This window comes from Terrapene carolina, unplaced genomic scaffold, assembly GCF_002925995.2.
Source record: "Terrapene carolina triunguis isolate 2854851 unplaced genomic scaffold, T_m_triunguis-2.0 Scaffold69, whole genome shotgun sequence".
Classification (NCBI taxonomy): domain Eukaryota; kingdom Metazoa; phylum Chordata; order Testudines; family Emydidae; genus Terrapene; species Terrapene triunguis.
Window position 1 is genome coordinate 48338235 of NW_020664420.1, and position 27093 is coordinate 48365327.

Below are 27093 nucleotides of genomic sequence, written 5' to 3' on the forward strand. Positions count from 1 at the left end.
TTACTTAAAGAAAGAGAAATGTTGAGGTAGCCTCTCTGATAAAACTAGGAGTTGTGCCTAACAAGGAAAATCTATTCCAGTGCCATTACTCATGATGTAAATTACTACTTAATGTGAGTAAGGATGGCAAATCAGGCTTGCAGAAATTAAGGGCTACATTATGGTTTTAAGGTACATCTCATTGAAAAGAGTGGTACAGAGCTACACTATTCAATGTTATTGAGATATTCCCTTCATAAAACACTGTAATTGGGGGGCAACCCACCAACCTCATAAAATCTCAAAACTAGACTAAAACCAAGTTAACTTGTGAGAGCAGACTGAATTTTTTTTGTGGTGGTGGTGGTGATGGTGGGGGATCTCACAAAATGTCGTCCTAAATTTGAGCTGATCTTTGCACTAAATCATCAGGCTCCCTTTTCTGCTTCTACAGATGACATTCTGATTGAGATGACGATCTTGTAGTCTGTTCTTTTCAACAGAGCTAATGTAGATAAAAATAGATGCCCGTAAATCTGAAACTAGTTTTGAAACTAGCCGCATGAGGTATTGGAGTCAGTAGAACAAATCTAGGTCTTCCTGCAAACGGACATTTCCCTCCAGGATACTCTTCCCTGCCCTGTAACCTCACTTTGCTTATCTGCTTTAATTTGTTCTCTGTTCAGCTGATAACTGTAGCAAGTCTTGTTTTACCTAGTTTCACACATGTGCTGGGAGCTAAGAATTATCAAAAGTCGTACACATGCAAAATTTGCTCTGCATGTGTTTTCCAAGTGCCTCTAATATCATTTTCAAACCAGCTATAGAGCCATGCTACTTTGGGGAGAAAGTCTAATATCTGAGTACGTATTTCCTATACTATTTGATTGTCCTCTACCTACCCCTTTAAGCCTGCCTGCTTTGTCTGGGTAGTGTAAAGGGAATTTCTGGAGCTCTTCCTCCCCCCCCCCACCATTTCACCTTTCTCTATGGGGACACCAGTGCAACTGCAAATGGCCGTCGCTACGACTGGTTGAAATGTTTCAAATTTCAAAATTTGAAAAATAAATGGGGGGAAATTTAAACAAAATGTTTGGAAAATACCCCTTGCCTCCCATATTACAATCAACTGTGGAGCTAGTTGATTTTTTTTTTTTTTTTTGGCCTTTGAAATAAACAAACATAAAAACAGAAAAAATATCTATGTTTTGCAAATCCCCCCCCCTTTCTAGCCCTCATCTTGACAACCCTCAACAATCTGATTTGCTGGCTAGTCTCTGTTGGAACTTATGGTCCAAAGTCAGAGGACAAGGCTGATATTGTTGGCTACCACCTCAATTGATGGTGCCACAGAATCTGAGCATGCAGATAACTCTTACTGGCCTCCCAGTTGCTAGGATTGCTATAGCAGCAAGCCCACAGCAGAGTTCCAACCATCTGCCATTAACATGAGGCTGCGAGGCATTTTTATTCTTCCTCTCTGGTCTAAAGCACAGCGAAAAGGCTTGTGAGAAATGGCCCTGGCCAAATGCAATGGGTTCCCTAACTGTATGAATCTGGGGCCGTCCAGGGAAGGAGAAGACTTGTTTTACTCTCCTTCTCTCACTGTGCACCAATGTGAAGGCCAAGCAGAACCTGGCCCCCTGCCAGCACCCAACAAACAAAATTCAATGAATGCTTCCCCATGATTACAGGACTTGAGCTGGCCCTCATTGAAGTCAATGGCAAAACTCCCATTGACTGCAATAGTTCAAGATCATGCCTCTGAGTAATTTGTATTAATTTTTCTTTAACTATTCAAAGATTTCATTGTTCCAACTGTTTCAAGAAAAGAACAGATCATATTCCCATGTTATACTTCTCTCCTCCTTTGCAGACAGAAACAAATGCCTGTTAACAGCACTCTGAGCATTTCTCGTTCCCTCAATATTTATCTAGAATTTATTATCAAACATTTAATGAAGAAAGGTGCTGATCACACTGGCTGCTTATAACATGCATCTGTTTTAATTTGAGGGTTTTAATTTCCATTTAAGGCCAGATTAGCAACCAAGTACCCAAGTATATCCATTGAGATAACTCTTTTTAGAAAGAGATACTTTTACTGCTAGAAGACACCACTATTTTTGCCTCTTGCAAGCTGCTCACATAAGCGCTCTTCACAGCACAAGAGACTTCTAGTACAGAAAGTAGTAATCTGTTAAACAAACAATTGCCATCTCTATCCCAACGGGGCAAATCCACTGCTCAATGTCCCACCTGATTAGTCAGGCAGGGTAAATGTGTGGGGGATAGTGGAGAGGAATCACTTTCTCCAGGCCATGGAGCAACTGCAGAGTCCTTCTGCTGAAGATATTCCAGCCAAATGTCTGAAGAAGACTCAGTGAGCCCTTATGGGGCATCCCCGCTGTGGGGAGAGGATTGGAAGATCTATATATCACTGGGTCCTCTGGCCCTGATACATGCCTCATGCCTTCCCATGCGTTATGTGCTGCCCTGCAGAGAATTCAGGCATAGCACGATCTGCACATGGGATGAACACTCCACATGCAGCACACTCCCCCACCCTCTGCATCCAACCTTCCTTGCTCAGAACTACACTGAAAATTGCAATACAAATGACTATATGACAGGTTCAAAGAAACAGATTTGGTTTTGTTCTCTGTCCCTTGTGAAAACCTTTCCTTATGATGGGAACAGGCTAAGAGCCCAAACCCATAAACTAGGTGAATAGTCCTCACTCATTCAGTAGTAGTTTCATTAGACTAGAATATGGGACTACTTGCATGAGTAAGGTTTGCAGAAATGGGCTGTAACTGGGACTTTAAAAAAAAGAATATTAAAAAAACTTTTTACAGTTTATGAATTCCCTGTTCTGTGCATCCAAATTAATTTGGTTCCTCTGTTTTCACAAATATAATGGAGTAGTAGAAATCAATATATAGAAGACTTTAAAAAAAACATAATGCACAAATGTATACATTAGAAAACAAATTCAGTGATGAAACTGTGCTCAGAAGCTGCAACAGCTGACAGGATGTGAAATATTTTAACAAATACCCATGTTTGTGAAGTAGTACTTCCTGTTCAAATTTTTAAAAGAACAATCAGCAAAGCCAGTGAAAATCCAGTCATATTGAATTGCTAATAGTATAGCTGGACCTCAGCTGCTTGATTCAAAGCCCACTGAAGTCAACAGAAATCTTTACAGCCTGATCCGGGCTCTGGATCAGGCCCTAAATGTACAAAGGAGAAAAACCAATAGAAACAGTTTACTACTGGAGTTTTCAAAATGTTATTAGAAATGAGACAACAGCATCAAGCCACTTATACTGTGTGGCAGCTAAAGGATGGTATAATTATCCTTCCAGATTTGTTATTAAGTCTGGTTTACCAAAATTATGAAAATAACCAATACTGGAAAAATAAACCCTTTCTATAGTAATGCTATAGCTGTTAGTCTTCCAATGTTATGACTAAGAGTGGCTGCAAGATTGCTGATGAAATATATATGAATCAAAGAAAGGCTTTTAGATATTACTAATTCTGGAACTGGTGTTAAAAATCTTGGAGTACTACAATAAATGATTTAAAGATCTGTATTATTTATTTTTAAAAGTAAATTTACTCCTTATGAAAGGTGCCAGATTCACAGCACTGGAGAATGAAGTCCTCTATTGGCTTCTATTAACACATGAAAGCGGATACTAAAGCTACAATATAAATGAATGTTACTAATGGCAAAATTATGTAGCTTTATTTACAACATGTTAATTCAGACATGCTTTGGAAGAAATTGTGGTAATATGGTATTGGCCAGAACACCAGTGTCTAAATGGTTAATGACACATCCAGTTCAATATTTCAACTTTAATTTAAATTTCAAGCTACAGAGCAATTAAAACAAATATGGTGGTTTTATATTGACAGAATTATTGCTTTCTGGCTTGGCCCACAGCAATAAGCAACCTGTAGGGAAAACACAGACTGTATCCATCATAAATCCTAGCATTGTTTGCTTTTTAAACTCGATTTTCTGCCACGAAGAGTACAAGGCATGCTCATACTACAGCGCTTACAAATTCAATGGAAGACATGCTTGAAAACTAAAATTTTAGATCATTCCTCTACTGGGTTGCTTCTGGATGGTATTATGAGACTTTAAGCTCTAAAGACAACATAATAATTTCCTATAATACAAATTTGCATATACAAAGAAAATAATAAATCAAATACATGTAATTAGTATATTAACATTAACTGAGTACTAAATGCTTTTAGATGTATAGAAAATAATTACAGTAGGGTAATCCTAAATTGTAGCCACACTCTTAATGGGCAATTAGTCATACTGTTCAAAAATGTTATGTATCTTATTTCTGTATTTTTGGGCCTTAAATCTTAGTACAATATCTCAGGTACAAATTAAGTATACATTGACAGATTTTAATTCAGGACACTGAATAGTGAGACTTTTATTTTTCTTAAAATAGAGAAACATTAATTTTGGCTTATGATCACATTTAACCAGTGGATGTACTGCTGTTAATATTTGGTATCAGATTGTCCAGCACATTTTAAAAAAAATTAGGTGACTGACCCTGGCAGACTTATTTCCTGCCAATATCAGTATAGACTCTTTGTTTCATAGTGCATGCAACATACCGGCATTATTAGGTCTTGATTATTAAGCCACATGATGCTGTGCAGATCCCTTTCAAAATCCATGTCCAACACACAAGTAGCAAAGACTTCAACATATTATGAACAAGTACTTTCCTGTACCATAGATAAGAACTCAGTTGTGCCAAAATGCACATACATGAATCATTTTACACATGTGAGGCGTTTCACTGAGTTCAGTGCGACTCCTCACGCAAATAAAGTTGTTCATGTGTATAAGGGTTTGCAGGATTAGGTGCTATGGCCCGGATCCTGCAAAGACTTGCAGTCATGCTTAACTTTATGCATTGTGCATGAGTCAATGGGACTGCTCCCAGTGTGTGTACAGTTAAGCATGCACATAAGTCTTTGCAGGATCAGGGCCTATGTCACCAAACCCCTAACTGTAACATATTAATAAACTTCAAAAATATACAAGTCAGACATCTTGATATTTCCAAAAGAACCTTAGAGATCAATTTATTCATATATTGTGTAACACAAGGTTAAAATATTTTAAAAAATCTTTATCTTCTTTATTACCAATGCCTTGTGTAAGCCACACCAGCAATATACTATAACATGAAGCTCCAATACAAACAGTTATTTTTGCTACTCACCTGTCTGTTACGTTCATCCATAATCCTTGTGATCTGAATCTTTTTTCTCCCCATAGTCCCCGTTTTTCTTCTCTCTCTCGTTCCTGAAATTATGTATTTTTTCCTTCTCTTTTCTTCCTCTTTCCCGTTTCCTCAAAACAAATCTCCCTCTTCAGCACTTGCACTACTCAGTTCACAGACCCCTGCATCCGTTCCTGCTAAGCACACAAAAGAAATCAACTCTTAGTATAAAACTGATAAAAACTGCCAGCTAAATAGATAAAAGTTACTACAGGGAGTTTACCAAGTGCCCTAATTATAATCTAGTGTACAAGCAAATTATTCTGCAGTTATAACGTAAATAAGACAATATTAATAGTAGTAACCTGAACGTTTATTTTCATAGTTATAAATGACCCGACAAATCTTTCAAGAAATGATTAAGATGACTGAAATGCATGTCTCCATAATTTTCATGGATTTAGGTATCTCTATTTTTAAAATATCATTCATTGTGCTAACATGAAAAATTACCTAAATAAGAGAGTTAACAAACCTTTCTGTACCTGTGTATGCTAAGTAGGCCAGATAATTCATTCCTGAAGGGAAAACAATCTTGTGTTTTGACAGCAGAGGTGATAACGCCCCTCATTATGCAAATAGGATGGACCATTATTAAAGTGCTATTTGATATATGAGAAATGTCAGCTAGTTTAAATCTAAATCCTTTAATCTCATTCTTTAAAAAACCTACAGTTAATTCAAGTACTACTTAAAATACTTTAAGAGAAAAGTAGTACTTCTTTATCCCACTACATTTCAAAGTATGTTCTAAACTATCTATACCACAGGTACGTAACTAGCTAACGTGAATTTTTCCATTTGAGAATATTTGCATAAGGTATTTCATCTATTCAGAACGGAATAATAGGAACAGTTGCTAAATAAAGAATGTTTTGAATTAGTATTTTCACTTTTCTGATAAGCGCACATATTAGTCCTCTGCACTTTTCAAAAACTAGTTGTATTATACAATTAAAAACTGTTACAGTAAATATATAAATACATTACAACACACAGAAAACATTCCATAAAATGCCATAAACTTCAGGAGTAATTCTAAAGGCTTGCAAAACATTATTTAACCAAACAAAACAAAAGACAAGAAAAACTTTTTGAAAAGTTCATACACATATTATGTTAAATCTGGCAATAAAATTAATATAATATAAATATTCCTTTTGTCTCTTATCACCCTTAAGATTTACCATAATTATCAGCTGAATATGACAGCACAGAGTATTTGCAAACACTTAAAAAAAATCCCGCAATCTAAAAAGGATTCAATTAAAAATGATCAGTGCATTACCACTTTTACCTCAGTTCTGTTATACTAACATTATTTCTTCATTTGTCCAAACTTACAACAAATTGGAGTTTTCTTGTTTATTGTAAGCTCGTGCTCTCACAGCCAACTTGATAAATTTCCACAATATGTTATGTAACACTAAGCCGATGTCCTGGCCATTTAATCCATTATTTGGCTCAGATTCAAAGCTACTGAGGTAGAAAAGCTGGACATCACTCTGTCTGATCTTCAATTCTCTCTTTATTTTCTTTGTATTTATTTAACTTGAAGCTGTTCAGTATTTTATCAGCTTAAGAAGAGTTGAGATCATAGCTAAAAGATAATCAGCTGATTATAATTTTTTAACTAGCTATTATGATATAATCAATTCTGCTGGATAAAACAAGGTTTAGATCCTAATATTGTCTATACCTGAATGCCTTTGTATATCGTTAATCAATATTATTTCACAGTATATGGCATGCAAGATGGAGTAATTTGTGATGCCATCAAAATAAAGTGCACAAGTATTTCTGCAGCTTTTTTGCCCATTTGAAACAGTTAAGCAATCTTTTTACTACTTAAAATGACAGTCACCAGACCATATTAACCATAAAAAACTAGATGTGCCAAACAGTGAATTAAAACAAGTTTATTTAAAATGTATTTATACAAACTTTTTTCTAAACAAATCTAGGAGCCATAGTCCCATCTGATATTCACTGTTGACAAACAAACCCAGGCTATTTTTAGAAACAGTCTTAAATTTCCTTGGACTGGGTTTCTTTCCTGTTTTTCCTATAGTCTTACCTCCAATACAAAGAGCAAGTTAAAGTGGTGTTTCCCATGCACATGCAGGACCCAAAGGAGTCTAACAGGCTTTCTCTGTAACAGTAAGCCAATACACTAATCCACAGCAAATGCATATGGAACAATTTCCTTTCCTTTCATTCAACTGAAGCTGGTGGCACTATCGGCTTACAGCACTACGCCTGCCTAAGCTCTTTTCACTTCAAGGTGGAAGGTCAGGGTGGACAGATTACAGAAGTGGTGACAGGGTTAGCAAGGATGAGAGCTGCTTTACAGATCAAGACTCTGAAGCTGAATGAGTGCAGAAAAATCAGTGAATGTTGAAAATCTACTAGGAAGGGCACAGCCAGCTCCTGGTGAAATAACAATATGGTGAGCCCCTCTCCTACACAGTTATCAGTTCCACATTTCAGACCAATCTTTCAAATAACAAAAACTTTTATAGACAGCTCAGAGTACAGAACTCTTAATACTCAATGGCACAACAAACTATTCTTAAAATAGTCACACAATACTTTTTGGGCCAAATTCTGCCCTCGGTTACATGGATGTCAAATCCACTGACTACACCAAATTTACATCAGTGTAACTGAGAGCAAAATTTGTCCCGTTGTTTGAAGAAACAATCTATTAGGAAGAAAAAACAAATGCGGAAGATAGCGCATTATTTACAGGATGTCGGAGGGAGAAGAAATTATGATATCCCATACATAGATATCTATCTCAAAATTACACAGAAATGCAAGAAGTGTTACCCAAAGGCAACAGGTTACCTTTTACTGAATTCACCTGGAGGTGCTTTTTGTTTATTCTCCTGAATGCTTTTTGTTTAGTAACCTAATAACAAATGAAAATTATTGATCTTGTTTAGTGAATTTCTTGCCTTTCTATAATTTGCTATTTTTATTGCAAATACAAATAAATTGTGATATATGGTATTTTGTGCATCTGTCTCTCTATTTATATACATACATATAAATATATGCCCACATACATATATATAGTTCTAAACTGTATATTTCACATGTGAGTGTCTGTACACACACACACACACACACACACACACCCTATAAACATATATAAAAGCAACTATATCGATGAAGTATAGTGTATCTTGAGATGAGTAAATCAGTACATCTGATTCATGGGTCATATCCTTCAAAGGACTGACAACTTTTGTGTCAACCAGAATACAAAGAATTATGGATATTATCATTTGCCCTCCACCTGCTCTAGGAATTTCAGTAATGCTCATGATACTTTTTGGATATTCCTGCAGGAATACAGTTTATGGTATTACATTTTTAAAGTTCCTGTTAACTGATCAAATTATATTTTCCAAATGCAAATAAAGCACACTAAGTAGAAAACTTGCAAACAGTACAAAACTTAAGCTGTCCTGCAGGCTTTCATTATCCAAAGGGACTTAAATAATTCCAGAAGCCTCGCTGAAATAACTTTCCACATAAAAGAAACCTTCCAACATAATGACATAGTTACATGTAAACAATCTGCATTTTTTTTAAAATGTCATAGTTACATGCTGTGGAGTTACAGTCTTCAGCATTTTCTCTCTCTTTTTTGCAAACCCAAACATAAAAAAAATCAGACTGCTTACTAAAAAGAGGAACTTCATTTTGGCGGGCTTCTGTTCACTTTATGATTTGGCACAGGCAGAGATAGCTGATGGAAGAGTGATTTGAGCCTCAAAAAAAGGAAAAAGTTGTAAAGGACAAATGCTGCAGATCAACCACTCCCCCCTCTCATTCTGTCTCTCTCTCTCACACTCACACACACACATACAAACTCTCCCCTTCCCTCCCTGCAACACAGAAAAATCTTGATAGAATGGCAGGAAACACGCACACAGTGGTCAGGGAAGGATATGATGTCAGCAACCACGAACAATAAAAGGTGTAAAGGTGCTTCCTTCCCTAAACTGTTCCAGAAGTGTAAAATGGGAACCAAAACTCTCCACTTCCTTCTCCGAACAGTACTGTCTGAATCTGTACGGCTGCAACACCCCAGACAGAGTTATTTGAACAAGTCACAGAAAGGGTAGTAAGGAGTATCTAAATAGGAGAATCAAAACAGTTATTTTATAAACAAGAAGGTGACCCCAGAAAAACTTAGCTGATTAAAGTTTTCATGGTTTCATTACAAAAGAAACAGACTTGCCATAAAGATTTTTCTCTTTTCTTAGGCAGTATGTTTCTTGAGTAGGCTTATTAGATTAAAAAAAATAATAATAACAAAAAACAACAGCTTGTATATTATCAAAAAATGTAAAAAAATGAGAAATGCTGTAAAAAAATCCTTTACCTTGACAGATAAAGGCCTGATCCAAAAGTCCACTGCAATCAATTGGAGTCTTTACATTGACATAATTTATAAGCTTTGCATCAGGCCCTAAAGGAAGAGCTAAATATACTTATAATGCTGAACAGATGATGTGTCAGAGAAAATTTTGTTTTCTTTAATTAAAATAATGAGCCCCTCGAAAAAACAAACAAACAAAAAAAACCAACCCCAGCAGTTAATCCCCAGCAGTCCTTATTCAAACAAAACTCCCACTGAAATTTTACCTGTACAAGGACTGGATGATCAGGCACAATGTACAGATAAAAAGAGCTATACCATTTAAAAAAGAGATACACTGGATCAAACAAAAATGCTTTTGAATCCCACACCTTGTACTGTTTAGTATTGCAATAAATATAGAACAAGGGCAAAAGTCACTGGGCCAAATTCTGCACTGAGCATATTTGTCTCTGATATAATTCTACCAAGGTCAACAGAGATATCACTAATGGTAAATTTGGCCCTTAAGATTGTATGTGATTGCATGAGTGTAACTGAGGGCAGAATTTGGCTTATTAAAGCAACTTTTTATAACAGATTTACATATTTCATGTCATCATCGTTGCAATATATCTGTGATACAGAAATAGTGCACTCTACTGTATGGTTCATTTGGGCAAGAAGCCATGCAACAAATGAATGAGTCATTTTAAGATTTCAAACATCTGTCCACAACACTCTGATTTAGAAATTGTATATAACCTACATTTATGTGTTTTGATCTTATGGTCAGAATACCACATTAAAAGATGTGGGAGGGAATTCATTCTAATCTGCTAAACTTATCTCAGGAGAGCATGCATTTTTCTACAGGAAGTGTAAGACAAACATTTAAATCATAACAGAGTCAGAACATATGAATATAGACTACTGAAGCTAGCATATGTAATACTGAAAAAACATTAAACATGATGCATGGACTAGTGAGTGCAACAATTTTATTGATCCTTTCATTTGTTTATCTTATCTGAGGTAAAATGTCTTTTGTAAAGTAAAACTTAACCAGTTTCAACATATTCTTTACACATTGTTTTGCAAAAAGCTGGCATAATTTTTAAAAAAAGTAAACTACAGAATGCTAGCTGTGCAGTCAGTAAATGGCAAAATAGCCACAAGCTCACTAGCTGCAAAATCAATTCTCTCTCATATTTAGACGATTCATTATCATTTTAAGAGAAAACTTTAATAATTTATCTAGATATGCTGATTTTACTAATTTTACTACTGACTTTGAAGGCACCTGCTGAATTTATAAGGTTTTCTTACCTAATTAATATTTTCTTTATTTATTTATTTTAAGGGGGAGCTGAACATGTCTACTTTATTTTCAGTAGTTAGTCTCCACTTCAAAGAAATAGCCTAGTTATTATTCTTATTGATGTCTGACTGTACGTCTGATGTGTTCCTGAATATAGCCATGTTGCCTGGAAAATCCCTCCATTTTACTTTGGACTCCTTACCTCTTATATTTTTGTTGCATTATTCCTCTAGCTGAGAGGGAAGCTGAGCTGCTTTCTTCCTGATCAATACTGTTTTAGAGCTTGCCTAGTCAAGAGTTCATAATACAGTCGCACTTCCCAAGTTCTAAAAATGATGGAACACATCACCACCAAGCTACCTCGGAACTAGAGAAGGGCCAAGCCAGAACCTTGACTCTGACCCTTTCAAATGTTTGGGGTGATTTTTGATCCCTTGATCTAAACTGCTCCCCTTGGTTTCATTCCAAGGGAGATGCCAAACTGGAAGGGGTCTATTTTCAGGTTCCAGTATGGGTGTTGATGAAATCATATGAGATTAGACGTTCATTTTCATCCCATTCTGATAGGATTTGAGCCCAAGATGGTGGAAACAGCATGAGAGGAACTAGTTCTGTGAAACTGCTGCCATTTGGGGCCGAAAACATGTGAAAACAGGTTGCAGGTAATATTAAATCTGGAGTCTGGCCTAAACTTAATCCATGTTGATACACCGCCTACTGAGCCAGCCTACTAGGTAGTGCAGCAAGTTTCTAAATTTAGGGACAGATTGTGTTCTAAGGATTGGCATGAGAATGGGACCCTCAAATTGTGGATCTCCCTTCTCTGTGCAGAAAGGGATCAGGGGGTTCAGCTATCTCTGTAGCAATTATATTCCTTTCCCCTGGATCCTGTGCAGGGGCTCTGTGTGAATCCAATAATCTGCAACTGGAGGGAGGTGGAATGAACAGGACATTTGCCTGAATGATAGGATAGAGGTGAGACAGTCTAGGACTGTATTAACATTACTGACGCCCATGCACTGTACTGGTGAACCCTCTAAAGAGGTGTCTCAGGGTGGGCACTATCTGGGGAGTTTCTATCACAGTGGCTGCACTGAAACTGTGCTGCCAGGGAAATGGGGCAGATGGCAGAGACCTGGTACCCCAGAGGATCCTCAAAATCTGAGCAAATCTTGGGAGATCCAGGGGGTTCATGAGCAAGAACCCCTGCTTTCTTCCATGGAAGGGCAACTCCTGCACCCACAATGGGGTCCACAAGGGGTCACTGCACAGTTCCCTTCCCTCTCCATTGGTATTTCTCCATAGGGGCACAATATGGTTCCTGTATATTATATATATATATAATAACTTGTAGTTATCTCATTCAACTTGAAAAGTCTGATTCTTAAGGAACATATTTTGGTGCTATATTAGATCATTTTTGCACCAAATACACATCTTTTTTAGATGGCTCCTCCACCCACCCACAGAGACATAGAATCTTCTATATCTCTGACTCATCTCCCAGGACCTGATTCTTCACTAACTGTAGTTTTACACCAACATAACGCCACTAATTTCTGTGGAGTTACTTCTCATTTATACTAATGTAAGTGAGAGAAGAATCAGACCCAGAACTATGATTGTTCACAGAAAAAGGAATGTTTTCCTACATCACAGACCTAAAAGACATAACTTTTATCCAGATATTTTTGTTACTTTGTTCCAACAACCTAAGATAGCTGGCATCTCTTATACGTGGCACTTCCTTTCTTATCAGAGAACAATCAAACAAGACTGTCCCATTCCTTCTTTGTATCCAACTCCAGAAACTTGTCTTTTATCATAGTACCTTGGGGTGCCGTTGACTTTTATTCGTGGAGAAATGGACGAGGACAAGCCGGACAAAGGTGAGGTGACCATAGTATTAAACAGTGATCTTCCTGAAATATAAATTAGTCTGCACAATACGGTGGATAGTGTGTTGAGATGCTAACTGTTCATTTATTCTATCATCATTGTCATTAACAAGGAAAATCACAAATTGCAGATCGTGCGCGGCCCTGATAGTTTATTCTACAGAAGTGTTAATTTGACAAACGTAGCAGGGGTATAAAAACTATGAAGCTTCCAAAACTCAATTATGACAAGGCAACTCTCCCTCTCTTCCCAGTGACACAACAGCTGAAAATTCTACATTAAGACTTCCATTCCCAAGGACAAAAGGAGATGAAAGGTATGTCAGGTATTTAATAAAGCTAATAGAAAATACTGCTCTGAAAACACCAGCTCTTAGTTAAATAGGGGTGAGAAATCTGCTTTTGTCTGTGAAACAGGTTCTTTTTACTATGCAGCTCAGAAATTAGGATAGGACACCTCTTTTAAACAGGTGAAGTATATACAATTGTAATAACACCTGAAGTCAGAAGGTGTCTGTTCCTTTAAAAAACAAAAAGCCAAATTCATGCAGAGACACCGATATAACCATTTGATAATAGAGGATTTTTTGATATCCCATTTAAGCCTTAGGATATGGGCTATTCTCCATGGGTTTGTTATTCAGAATCTTTCTCTACTCCTGGGTTTTTGGGTTGCAGCAGGGTACTGTTCCAGAAGGAGGAAGGGTTTTGGCTGCTGAGAGGCAGGATAAATATGTATACTTGGTGGAGTGAGTCCTGCACCATCCCTTACCTTCCAAAGCTATCTAGCTCCTCCGCATGACTGGCCTCCTGACATGACTCACCTCCCCCTTCAGCAGCTTCTGATATCTCCCTCTGTGTGGGCATCAGCAAAGAGGAGATGCATGAAAAGATCTTGCCAGGAGAGGGGAAAAAACAGCCTGGTGTTGGCAGTGGGGGAAAGCAGAGACATGGATCCAATGACTAAGAAGCAGTGGGCAAGGAGCCTGAGAATGTTGGCCTGCTTTGGGGTGGGGACATCTTCTGATGCTTTGCATTGGGAGTGTGGCTATGGGTATTTTGGGGGGGGAGGAAGGGAGCAAGCAGCAGCTGTGTGGGTGAGAGGCAGAGGTGGAGAAGCTTAAGACATATGTACTTGTCTTCAGTAACTCAATCCAGAACATTGATTATTACACTTCAGTACTCTAAAGGATTAAAAGAGATACACTCGAGATACCTAACATCCATCTTGAATCAGTTAAAAAGGCATCAGACAAACACCTAATTTAGCATGCTGCTCAAGCACATCATAGTTCTTATTTAGTTTTGAGAATTACATTAGGTAACTAATTCATACTTTCCATACGAGGATTTGTTCTTCTAATTCTTCACAGAACTGATATCTAGCAGTTTTCACCTCAAGGCTTGAAGAAGCAAATTTCTACTGGTTCAGAAGGTGTTTACCACAAAGGTAAACCGAACATTGTCTGTGAGAATAAAAGCCACTATCTAGCATCACAGCCTGTCTACAGATCCCCAGCTGTAACCACTCCATTGCACATGTAGCTGGTTACCTTTTTTAACCTCCACCCCCTCACCCGCCCTCCCCTCGCCCCCCCCCCAAAAAGCATTTTTGGCAATATCTAATTTAAAAAGTCAGCATCCCTGACAAATATCATCTGAAGATGGATATACAAAATACACTTCATTTGTACAAGGAAATCTTGCTGCTGTGTTGTTACTGCTTTTAGGCCCAGACCTACAAAGAGACTAAGGCATTGCAACACCTAGAAAATCACAGGAACAATACTGTGAACCACAAAGCCTGATTTAGGTGCCTAGGCTTCTATAAAACAAAAGGGGAGAGAGGCACCTTAGACCGCAATCCACAAAGCCAGCACACTAGACAGGGAGCCACCTAAGCTAGTCAATGGGACACATCAATGAGGGATGTCTGTGCTAAGCCCTACCTCCTCTCGGAGACAGATGCCTAAATCCAGGGTACAGGGAGGCACCTATCTCTGCTCATGATCCATGAATTGGAGGAGAGTGAAGGAGAACCTTCCTTATAACCTGTAGCTTAGTACTCACCTAGGATGTGGGAGAAATTCAGTTGAAGTCCCCCTTCCTCCCAAGGGGAAAAATGGATTTGAAGAGAGATCCACTGCCTCTCAGAGCCATTCTAATTCCTTCACTTGCCCAATTAATATTTAATTATAGTGGAAAGATTGAGGGAAACCCAACATCAGAATAGCCCAAAGCCCGGTGGGTAAAGCACACACTTGAGAGCCAGCTAATCCTTGTTTAAATTCATTCTCCCCTTTCAGCAGGGGACTTGAGCCAGATCCTAGGTGAGTACAATAACCACTGTGCTAAAGATTATATGGGAGATCATCCCCTCCCACTTTGTGTAAACTCATCTGAGGGACCTGATCCAGTAGGCAGCCTCTAAGTTCACCTAACGGATCAGGTCCCCATATGAAATTAAGGCAGCTGAACGCCTATTCCTGGTTTGAGAATTGCTCTGGGGCTTAGGTGGACACCTAGCATAAGGCAGCAGTGCACAGGCTCAGGGGGGAAATAGGCACCCAGGAGCCTCGTATGAAGCTACAGCATACATGCTGAGAGGCAAAAACTTGGGTGCCGAGCAAAGTTAGGGGCCTATGGGGTTAGGTTGCATCCAAGCAGTTTTGTGGATCACAGAGGTGCCTAAAAATGGGATATAGGTGCCTAAGTACCTTTGTGGATTTCATCCTTAGTAACCAAGTGTAGTTTGTTTGCCAATCTCCATTCCATCTGGAAAGAGAATTTTTTTCTTAATGGATCATCGTCAACATTGCTCATTTTATTATCATCATAGGAGTAAGCTGAACAAAAACAAAACAAAATCAATAAAAAGATACATTAGCTAATCTTTTTTGTGGCCTTGAATGTACATTATGTTTACTCAGAAAAAGCACTTTTATAACCATATTGATATACAAAGTAATTTCTGACAAAATAGTCTTAGAAACAGAAAACTGCAGTAAAGCTGAAAGGCAGCACAGTATAGAGGAGCATGCCCAAGGCTGAAAGGCAGTCACTCCTGACTTCTAATCTTGCATCTGCCACTAATAAATTAGGTCATCTGGGAATTTGCTTTCAGTTTCCCATCCATAAAATGGGGATAATACCCACCTACCTTATACAAGTGTTCTGAGGAATAATTAGTTAATTTGAATATTTGTCATAAGCTACAGATATGCTTAATATAATTAATAAATAGGTTCTGCAGTTTTCCTCTGGCACAGATAATGAGAAAGTGCACAAATATATGAAGTTGCTCCCTAAACTAAAGCAGATAGCAAAAGTTTAATAGTTATAATCTCTAGTCCCAATCATTTAAGATCAAAAAGTTTCTAATTATATTATTTGTCAAAAGCATTTAGATACATATACTATTCTAGCAAAATAACCCTACATGTTAATATGTATCCTCTCAAAATAAAGATATTTGACAGTACTGTCATACATGGCCCAATATGGTACATAGCACATTCATCAATTTCCTGTTTCTCTCTCTCTCTCTCTCTCTCTTACAGCATCCTTATCAACCTAATTAAAGCTTTGTTCATTTGAAACCTCAGATGACAATTTGTTTAACTCTATCCCACTGTGGTCTTTTTATAAAGAGAATTAAATTTGATCTTCTGACAGCAATTATTAACTGATCCCAACTGGCCCCAATTAAGACACATGGCTCACAGGCCTCAAAATCCAATAAAATGCCAAGTCCTCTCTTTCACTTGTACATCTTTCTTTACCTTGCTTTATTTTCTTAAAGCCAATTAAGCTAGTCTTATCAAGTGGAACTGAATGCTATTGTGTAGACTAACTCAAGACACAATGTATCAATTTACAGTGCAGACACACTAAAGTATTGACAAGAATTCTGAAGTCATATCCTTCTAAGTCTTCCCTGTTTCAATTCACTTAGATTCTAGCAAAGAGAAATCCTTAAATGTATTCACTTGTGCTGCATATGACCTACATAGCGCTTCCTTTAAAATATTGTATATATTTAAACAACAGTGATGAGAGGAAACTATTTAATAGCCATAGCATAATTTTTAGATTGTTTACAATGCTATTACAAGAACACTTTCCTCATTTCAATATTTTCCCCTCAGAAATCATCTTAATTTCACAGCTTCAAAGGAACATGGTGCTCATGAGTAACTTCTGAAATTAACCTTTTTTACCCTTAATTTCTGCTCTAATTTTTTCACATATGTTCAGTAGTAAGTTGTGAAGCAATGTTCCCATGCCTTCACATAAATGCAGGTAGCCCCAGGATTTGGAACTCATTGATTGTGTGCCACCCCAGGGAAAGGGCTGAATTATAACCAGCCTCATGAGACTGAAGTAGCTTCTATTCACATCTGGCTCTCCTTATTCTAAACTCTAACACCTACCGCGAAATTTAACCCCCATCTTTTGCTTTGAAGAAGAAATAGGACAGATTTATCTATAGCCATTTGCTTTAGGTCAAGGCTGAACCATGTGATGTTCTGCTAAATTAATTGCAATGCAATTGACATTGTTTGACACAGTTTTTAAAAGGATGATGTTCAAATCACTTAATGACTAGATTTCTTTCCCTCTATTTAAATACATGTATTCTTGTATTTCTCTACATGTAACGTACTATGGATGATAACCTATCAACATGCAACAAATGCTGTATGTTGCAATGCTTGTAATGAATGAGTTATAAAAAACTAATAGTACTGTATTGTCACATTGTGCCATCACAGTAGTATGCAAAAACTAAAAAAAGCTCAGCGCAAGACTGGTTCCATATCTTTTAACTCATTAACTATGCTAGAAAATGTGTTTTCTATTTGTTGTTCTTTTCATTACATGCTTAACAAATGTAATCACAATAGTACTTAGACATGAAGGAGATACAAAGATACTGAAATTGCAATGCAATCTTTCATTTAGTGGTAGAAAGATGTGCAAGGTTATGCAAAACATAATCAGACATATGTTTCCTCTCCAGAAAGGAAACACAATTTTCTTAGTGAAAAATCACAAAATAGATACAGTACTTCCCAGTTTTCTAAAAATAAAACAAATCTCAACCCTTGATCTAGTAAATGTAATTGATCAGAAAATAAAACATACTGACTTTAAAACACAGGTCCCACTTATGCTCCCACAAATTCTACATGACCCCAACAAATGTTAACTGTAACATAGAGCATGAATAATGATTGATTCTTCATTTCAACCAACTGCACTCAAGTTTCAGTAGAATCAAAACAGATTCTGAATGTATTGTGCTGTAAATGATTTCTCATTGTATTCTGATAATCTTATATAAGACATGATGTTAATTTTAGAACATACTTCTGCTAAAAAGGGCAAACCCAGAAACAGATTTAGTGCAAAGAGCTGAAAATATCCTGTGGAAAAAAATCTGTAGAGAAATCAGACCAACCCAAATCCTGCCATTACTCAGCACTGCAGTGACGTGCAGATGTTTGTAGTGGTTTGAGGAGCCAGCGGGGGCTGGAAACTCTCCGTACTCGACTTCAACATGATTGCAATTGAACCTCATCAAAGTAAGAGTTCATAATTTGTCACAGAAAACAGCCAATTAACATATGTTAGCAAAAAGCTCCATAAAGATAATATATGATTTAAGACCCAATGCAGCTGTCGGAAATCAAAATTCTGCATTTTTAAAAAGCAGTATCAGGCCGGGCTTCACAATATTTAAACTGATAATGGCTACTATGTTTAAAAAATATGAAAAACATAATTATAGTATTTCTTCCAGGTTTGGGGTTACAGCTAGGGCAATCTGGGTACTGAAGCACTATTTACTATTCTTACATAGTGCTGTAAATAGTTAAGACCTTTGCCAAAACACAGCAGTTATTTTGTTTTAGTGCTATTTTAAAATACAGACCTTCATTGTGAGTGAGGTGGCCTTCAGTGATGCACTTTGTTGTCAAGACATTCCTCTGAAAACACAGCCTGTCCTTTATCTTTACAAAAATACAGTTCTGTGAAACTGCACTGCTGCCTCAGGGCCAGGATTGTGATCTCAGTTACACTGCAGCAACTCCAGAGTAACTCTACTCAACAGATTAAGTTATTCTGTAGTTACACTGATGAAAATGAGATAAGAATCTGGCCCTCAGCTATCATTAAAATAAAGATATGCACAACAGAAAACAAAATGTGTGTTTTGAATGTGTGTATATGTGTGGGAAGTGGAGCTTAGTGCTTTGCTAACACTTTTTACACTGACTGTGATGTAACTGACCCCTATGTTTTCTAAACCGCTTCTTGATAAATCTCCATTCTAGGTCCTTTGCATGGATAAACCTTTAAAGTCACAGACTTTATGGCCAGAAGGGACCACCAGATCATCCAGTCTGACCTCCTGCATATCACAGGCACCAACACCACCCAGCACCCACACACTAAACCCAACAACCGAAATTAGGCCAAAATATTACAGCCCACTGTAGACTAGACTATTCTGGGCCACGGGCACAGAATAGGAGGTACTGATGTGGACAAGTGCCTGAAACCCCCACAGTGACTGGGATATGATTAAATGAGAGATACCTAGATAATCCTGGCAAGTGATCTACACCCAATGCTGCGGAGGAAGGCAACCCTTCCCCACAGGTCACTGCTAATCTGACCTGGGGGAATACTCCTTCCTGACTCCGTATTTGGCAATCAGTCAGACCCTGAGCATGTGAGCAAGGACTAGCCAGCCAAGCACCTCAGAGTGAGAATGCTTGGTGCCACATCAGAGCCCTGGCCCTCTCCATCCAATGTCCCATCTCCAGCCATGTCCATCCCTGATGCTCCAGCGGAAGCAGATGTGGGGAAAAACCCACCAGAAGACACTGGGGAGATGGGGGGGGGGAATCCTGCCTGACCCCTGTAGGTGTCCAGCTGAGTGATTAGCATGTTATTTTTTCTTTTATAATGTTTAGATCACTATGTACCAATCAGTAGCCTCAGTAGTTTTAAAATAATCTATTTTACCTAGTTTGTTTGTATGTGTTTGTGTGTGAAGACATAGTATTGTAAAAGGAAATGTTTCCTCGCTTTCTTTCTGAAAGAAATCCAATAAAGACAAAGTTTTTAGTTAATTCATTTTAAAATGTGGTTTTAATTTTCAGTAAAACAAACAAAAAAATCTCAAGTTGATTAAAACAGTAAAATTGATAGAATGGAAATACAGTGCTCTTCACAAAAATAGAATGGGCTTGAAAGTGGTCTATTTTCCCACTGAAACTCTGAAGATTCATCAATGTAGCATCCATTAATGCTAGAGCGTGTAGTGTGTGTCCATGTGTTCTTCACTCATCATGGGAAGATCAGACTCTTAAAACATTGCTTACTGCGCTGGGGCTCAACCATCTGTTACAACTAAGCCCTGGCTTCTTAGGTCCCGATTAGAGAGACTTCTGTACATGCTTAACTTTACACACTGAGAAGTCACAGTGTTTAAAGCAAAGCATGTGTGTAAGTTTTTTTGAGAGCAGAACCTAAAATTGCTCAACATTTCTGCCTTTTCTTGCACTGGCCAAGTTCTAATCTCATTTATATGGTGTAAAATTTACTAACATCCTCTACAGTGCTTTATTACATTAAACTTAGGCAGAAATGAAACATTACACATATACTTTTTATTAAAATAGCTTGAATAATCTTTGGGTTATGCTGTTTTTTTCCTCCTCAAGGGTGTGTTCACAGACTCTCAGTAACATTTTTGATTAAGATCTCAGCAATAGATGAAAATCCCAAAGCTCCTCTGCAGTTGAAACAGTCACATATCTTTGACTGTCCCCAACTAATGACAGTAAACTATGTAGCCTCTAGCTAAATAGATTAATTTCCATTCTGGAATGAATAGACAAAAAGACCGGATAGAACACGTGAATACTAACAGCATTGTTACAACTAATAACGATAACACAATTGTGCCCCTAGAGTTTTTTTGAAACAGAAATAATAAAATTCAAGGTGCAATTCAAGTACTGCTTTATAAATGGTAAAATAAACAAAAGTCAGACAAATACTATGGTTTTTTTCCCCATTATATTTCCTCTGACAATTTCTTGTGCAACCACACTACAAGCTTCAAATTTGCTCTTTATTCTTGAAAATAAAATTGCTTAATAAAATTGCTGCCAACCCTAAGAACAGAGAATCAAAAAGCAAGTGTTACCCATACCAAGGAAATACTGTCTGACAGAGTGATTTCCTATTCTGTAAAGTTAACTTTTCTTTCTGTGTAGCTATAATCAGAGACATTTACAATTAGACCAAGAACAAGTAAAAGTAAATTTCAATCCATTGCCTTTAAGGCACATGTTTTCCAAGCATGCAGATAATCAGATTTGAGGTGTTGTTTAGTTATCATAATATCTCAAGATGAAAAATCTACACCATGGTCTTTTTTACTTCAGAGTAACAAATTCTATAAGATCAAGTACTATAAACATGTTCATTTTCCTATCTATTCTTGTTTTAGACCTTATATTAGGGCCTAATTCAGTGACAATTCAGATCATTCAGTGATGACCTCTGCTAATGAGTGCCACTTATGGCACATTGTAACCTAATTCAGGAAGAAGTTTATAGCTGTTTCTCCAATTATTTTAATAACTAGTTTCTCAAGTTTGAAAACAGGGTCCCTAAGTTAGGGTATCCAATTCTGTGCCATTTGCCTAATGATGTACCTATGCAAGTCAATGACAATTTTACCAGTGACTTCAATGGGAGTAGGCGCAAGGTCTTGGATGCTGAAACTAAATAGACATCTGGGTGCTGAAGGGCCAATTTGAATGTCCAAAAGCACCCTTATGTAGATTCTTGTAGTTTCTCCAGAGTCCTGAGGGTTTATAAAGTTGATTTTTTTTTTCATGGAAGAGGTGGTTTTGGAGTTTTGGAGTTTTGCAGGAGAAAAGCAGACAAGAGGGAGCAGAGCTTATTATTCCCTTAGCTTCTGTTGCTGGCCAGCCTTTCTGAAAAATAGGTTGGGCAGCTCTGGAGCCAGGATCCTGACTAACTATGGCATGGAAAGCCACAGATCATCGCATCTGGATAAAGCCTGTATGGTAACAAGGGATTACAAAGATGAAAGGAGTGGACTACTATTGTCCTTTTATGATTAAAAAAATACTGATTCTTCAATAGCCTAACATACAAATGTTAACACCAGTAAAAACAAAATATATTATATCTACTCAGGACGGACAGTTAGAAATTAAGGGCTCAATTCCATAGCCATTCCATGGAACAGGTGCAGAATAGGCTGCAAATGTTCTATAATAACTAACTAGAGCTACTTTGCACTTTCTCAGGTAGAAATCCCAGGTCCTTGAAAGCCTAGAAGGATACTTTTAAGTCATTTTGAATTATCCAGCATCATTCTATACCAGCCCAGAGATTTACTTTTCCACACCAGCTGCTGGAGAGAAGCATAATCTGATTTATAATGATATCACTCTCCCTTTATTAGGAGCTCACTCGTCAGTTGTTTTTTGGCTCCAGGAGATGGAAGCAATTCTCTTGCTGTTTTTCCTGTTTAGTGTGGTTTTGGGACCATTTATAGGCCAGAATCTTTATTTTTATATTTATTGTCTGTTTTGCCTTTGATGTTAGATTCCTAAATAATTTGTTCCAGTTCATGTAGCAGCTTCTTCAGAAGAGAGAAACTCAGTGACTCCTGCTGAAACCTCTCACATTTAGCACAAGAAGTTAAGAGGGTGGATGGCCTGGTTGCATGCCCATAGTAGTTTGTTTTTGGCAGCCTCAATGCAGTCTAATCCTGCAGAGATAACTCTTAATAAGAAAAAAGGGAGCTAAAGTTTGGTGGTCTGGATGCAAGCCCACATAAATTGATTCTTGCAGCCTCATGACATTCTGTTCTGCAGGTAAGAAGCATTGGAGGTAGAAGAGCAGTGACCTGTCCTTTGATGGTCCTAGCCAATATGGTATTTCAGCTGCCTGACTGATAATATGGTGGAGAGGAAATGCAACATCCCACCATTGCAGACAAGTTAGAGAAGATGGAATTTCAGTTTAGATGTCATGGAATATGGAGAAATATGTCTGCAAGCTAATGTGCCAGAGGTCTCTTTGTGCTTCAGATGCGTAGAAGCTGACTGATCCCACAAAATAGAAAAAAAAAGAACAGATTCTGAGGCTATTTTAGTTTGGAAGGTGCAGCCCAACCTCCCCTTTGTCATTCCAGAGCAGAAGCAAAGGATTTAAATAAGGGTGTTTAGCCAATGCCCCAGGAGTTCCAATATTGCTGCTCCTACTGTGTCTGGAAAAAGGGTTGGATTCTGTCAAAAGGAAACAGACTTTCAACCTGCCAGAAACAAATCATGCTCCATGTCAAGACAGAATTAGATATAGAAGGATAGTATATTTGCCTCTATTTCTTCAGCCTTATTTTAGTAAGGAACTCCTCTCCCAGGTAAAACCGCAAGATTAGATGCTCATCTTTTTCATGACCTGTCAGCCTCAATTAAACAGGTGTCAATTACTCTTAATCTGAGTGATATATGGGCAACCCTGGCTAATGCAAGAGACACTTTCCTGACTCCCTGCAGCCATTCCATATGTTATGATCTTGTCAGTTCTCACAAGCCAATCAGGGTCAGGCTGGGTCAAATTTGAAGAATGTAAGTTCTTCAGAGGTGGGACTGTTTCCTTCTATGTGTTTATATAGCACCTAGCACAATTGGCCCCCATGACCTCTGGCCATTACTCAATTTAATTAATTGTATTTGAATGAGAGACCTCCAAAAAACAAGTAGGTAATATAGGAAGTGGTGAGTTGCATTCCCATCTGAGACAATCTTGAATCAATGGTATCAGAGGACACTATACTGATATAGGAGACAATGCTTCAAATGAAATCTAAAACCAAAAGGTTAAGGATGTTAACTCTGGTGTCCTGGCTAAATTCCAACTTGAGTTACTATATTCTGCTCACCTAAATTCTCATGCAATTGAATAAGACTCTCTTTGCTTCCTGACTTTGACAAATGTAGTGTCTCTGTGTGCTCTTAAGCAACTGCAATGTTCCACCCTAAAGGTGGTTGCATTTTTAGTGCCGGGGCACTGATCATTATATACCCATTGCTTATCTCACTGGTAGCTTGGAGGCTTAATTAATTAATATTAATAAAGTGTTTTGAGCTCAGTAGGTACTATACAATTAGAAAGCATTTCTATTAATAGCAGATTAGCAATTTCTAAGGTCAGCAAGGTCTTTCTCTTTCATCACTCTTTTCAGGAAAAGAACATAGAAAGAGCAAATACTGATAGGACTCTTTTTCAAGTGTATTCCAGAAATGAATGCTTAACTCAAAGAAAAACATTCACATTTCCTCCTCTTCCTCCCCCAACTTACTGGCTGTAACTTTGGGAGTTTTTTGTAGTATCGTCATATTGGTGGAGGGAGCCATAGACCCCATGATGCCATCAAACACTATGAAAAAAAGCCTTTGAGAGTGTATACAATGTATACAACGTTCTACTCCATTTCAGCGCTGCTTCAGTTACAATACAGAACCAAGATTCCACAAAAAGACAAAGGGGTCATGCCTACTTCAGTTTCTCTTTTAGAAATGAGAGCTTATTTTTCATTGTGACACCACTTATGATGTCCTAGAACTCCCTCTTTGGATAAGTTTTGGGAAAAGCATAATAAAAGTACCCTGGCCTATCCCTCACAGTTAATCTGTCAGTTGCAATTCCAAAATATAAATCTAAACTATCTCATAATTCTAACATCAAATGATCTAACAATGTTATATTCTGAAAAAACAAGTCCTATAGGCCAGAAAAGATACAATCTCATTTCACTCAGTCCAGTGTTTTTGGTCAAAACAGAGATCAATTGCAGACCAAGAAATGTTCCTGTATGAAGGTGTCATGGCATACACTTCTATCTGAGCTTTTGGGCTTCACACATACTATCACAGACCTATGGATCCTGGACATTCTCTCTCAGAATTTTTCTTAGCATTCACATTGGTGCACAGGCAACAATCTTTTTATATATTCTCAGAGTTCTGTGGGTGTCTCAGGTGGGCTCACACATGAGTAAAATTACCACTGTCCACTCAAAAGAGGTTATAAATCCACTCCTTGCAGACCAAGGGAAGGCTGAATGCCCTTTCCCATTTCAGTCCATTCCTGGTCAGGCGAGTAGTCCTGAGATAGACAGACAATGCCTCCACCAATCAGAGAATTGCATAGGAGGCGCAGAGGTTCCTGATCCAGGAAAATATCAATCTCCTAGGGATTATGGCAATCCATTCCAGTATCTGAAGTGTTGAGTTGCCACGCCAACAAACTCAGTTGCACAAATCTGAGGCAAGGGGAGTTGTGTCCTATATAATTTCTGTTATTAAGTCAGGGGAGAGAGGATCGCAGCAGGGGCATTTCATGACCGTGAGTATGAACTAGAAGGCAGACATACGTTTCTGAAAGTGTAAACAGCCTAAGTGCCTAAGAGAAGATTATGTCTTTATTGCCTGGACAGTCAGCCCTATATATATAGTTTAGACAGTGTATGGCAGCTGTCCAGCAAACAGGTGACCATGAGTCTAATAGTTCCTGACTGGCCTAGGAGGTTATGGTAGCCCAAGTTCATTGTGAGTTCCATACCTCTTCTTCCCTGCTGACTGCTCCTGTGAGATGGTTTACTACTATATGATGGACTAATGTTGCATAGCAATCCCAATTATCTGTGTCTCATAACATGGCTATTGAAAAGGCATAGCTGAAATGCCCAATGTTATTACTGCCCTTTTATATTCTCCTTTGTGTTCATACTGTTTCTTTCAATAAAATGTATCCGCAAACTGGACCTTGTGGAAAGTCTCAACATTCAAGAAATGTCAGATGTTTTATTATTCAGAATGTGCTAGATAGGGTCTCAAAGTTATTACTCTGAAAGTAGAGGCTAAAACTCTCAATAACATGAGAGATAAACTGTGACGTTGGTCCCTGAGGTAGTCAGTTGCCTGATAACTTTTAGCAAATGATATTTTTCATGTCAGGTCACCATTTCCTCCTTGAGAATTTATTTTAATACTTGGCATTTTTAGAAATCTCCTTCAAAGTCTTTTATGGGCGTCTCAAAAAGGTTCCTTAACAATGGCGTTCCTGGTTCAGTGTTTTCAGCCAGACAGGTAGAAAAGTTGAAAACCCCTTTTGCGCAGCAGTGTTTTCTTATCTAGTTTTCCATCCAAACATGTTTCACTTCAAACATGTTACTTACTTTTAACCCAAATTAGGATTCCAATTTCATTTGAACCAGGAGGCATGACTGCCCACTTTGTGTCCACATTCTAACAGCAGGAAGGAAGAGAGACTCTATTGTGTGACTGTTAAGCAGGACTAGTGGGATTTATCAGAAAATAACATTTTTGACCAGAAGGTCAGATCAATTATTTGTTCTGTTCAGAAGCCACAAGCAAGAGAAGACAGTCTCCAAGAGCAAAAATTCTCATTGGCACAGGAATGCATTAACAGGAGACATACACAGACTCTGCTAAAGAAGTGGAAGTGAAAATTCACTCTACCCAGTTGGTTTTGACACCATACACAGGGCAGATCAGAAACGTCTCCATTCAAGATATGCAGCAGTGGAGGGGAAGCCTCCCCTTCCTTGGGTGTCTCCCCATATCTTGCATGGGCATTCTGAGAAAGATGAATGCTAGAAGCTGTAATTTCTCGGTAACACAACCACATGTACGTTTGGTACATGAAATTCAATTTCTGTAGGACATGGAGAAACCATATACACAGGTGAGAAATTACCCTTACCGGCCACTGTTTGCAACAACCTCTTAGAACAGAGGTTCTCAAACTGTAGTCTATGAACCATTAATGATCCCCAGAGCTATTGTTAGTGGTCAGTAAAGAGCTGGCTAGTCGCATTATGTTCTTCCTTGTTTCCATCTGCTACACTGAAAGAGAGCTAAATGCATAATTAATTATTAATTAGTAATATTTCCTAATAGTAATTTGTCATGTATGCTACATAGCTATAGTTGCCACAGGAATGTTAATCTATTGACACTGAGGAGGGGGGTGGCCCACAAAGTCTGACTGTAGATAAAGACAGCAGTTTGTTAGAGATCTGTGGTG

The 27093-nt window shown here is 37.9% G+C and overlaps 1 protein-coding gene across 10 annotated transcripts in view; it reads right to left on the reverse strand.

Moving 5' to 3' along the window:
• The window catches only part of MEF2C (myocyte enhancer factor 2C), a 152375-nt gene that overhangs the window by 78566 nt on the left and 46716 nt on the right, over window positions 1-27093 (reverse strand). For 7 of the 10 annotated variants that reach the window (XM_024206894.2, XM_024206892.2, XM_024206885.3 and 4 more), the window contains one exon: window positions 5262-5455. In XM_024206894.2, the coding sequence (XP_024062662.1) occupies window positions 5262-5315 (54 nt within the window). In that variant the 5' untranslated portion in view covers window positions 5316-5455. Of the gene's footprint in view, window positions 1-5261; window positions 5456-8171; window positions 8236-9016; window positions 9168-15632; window positions 15762-27093 lie in introns of those variants that run through there. The other 3 variants (XM_024206890.3, XM_024206886.3, XM_024206891.3) reach the window with 3 other exon arrangements.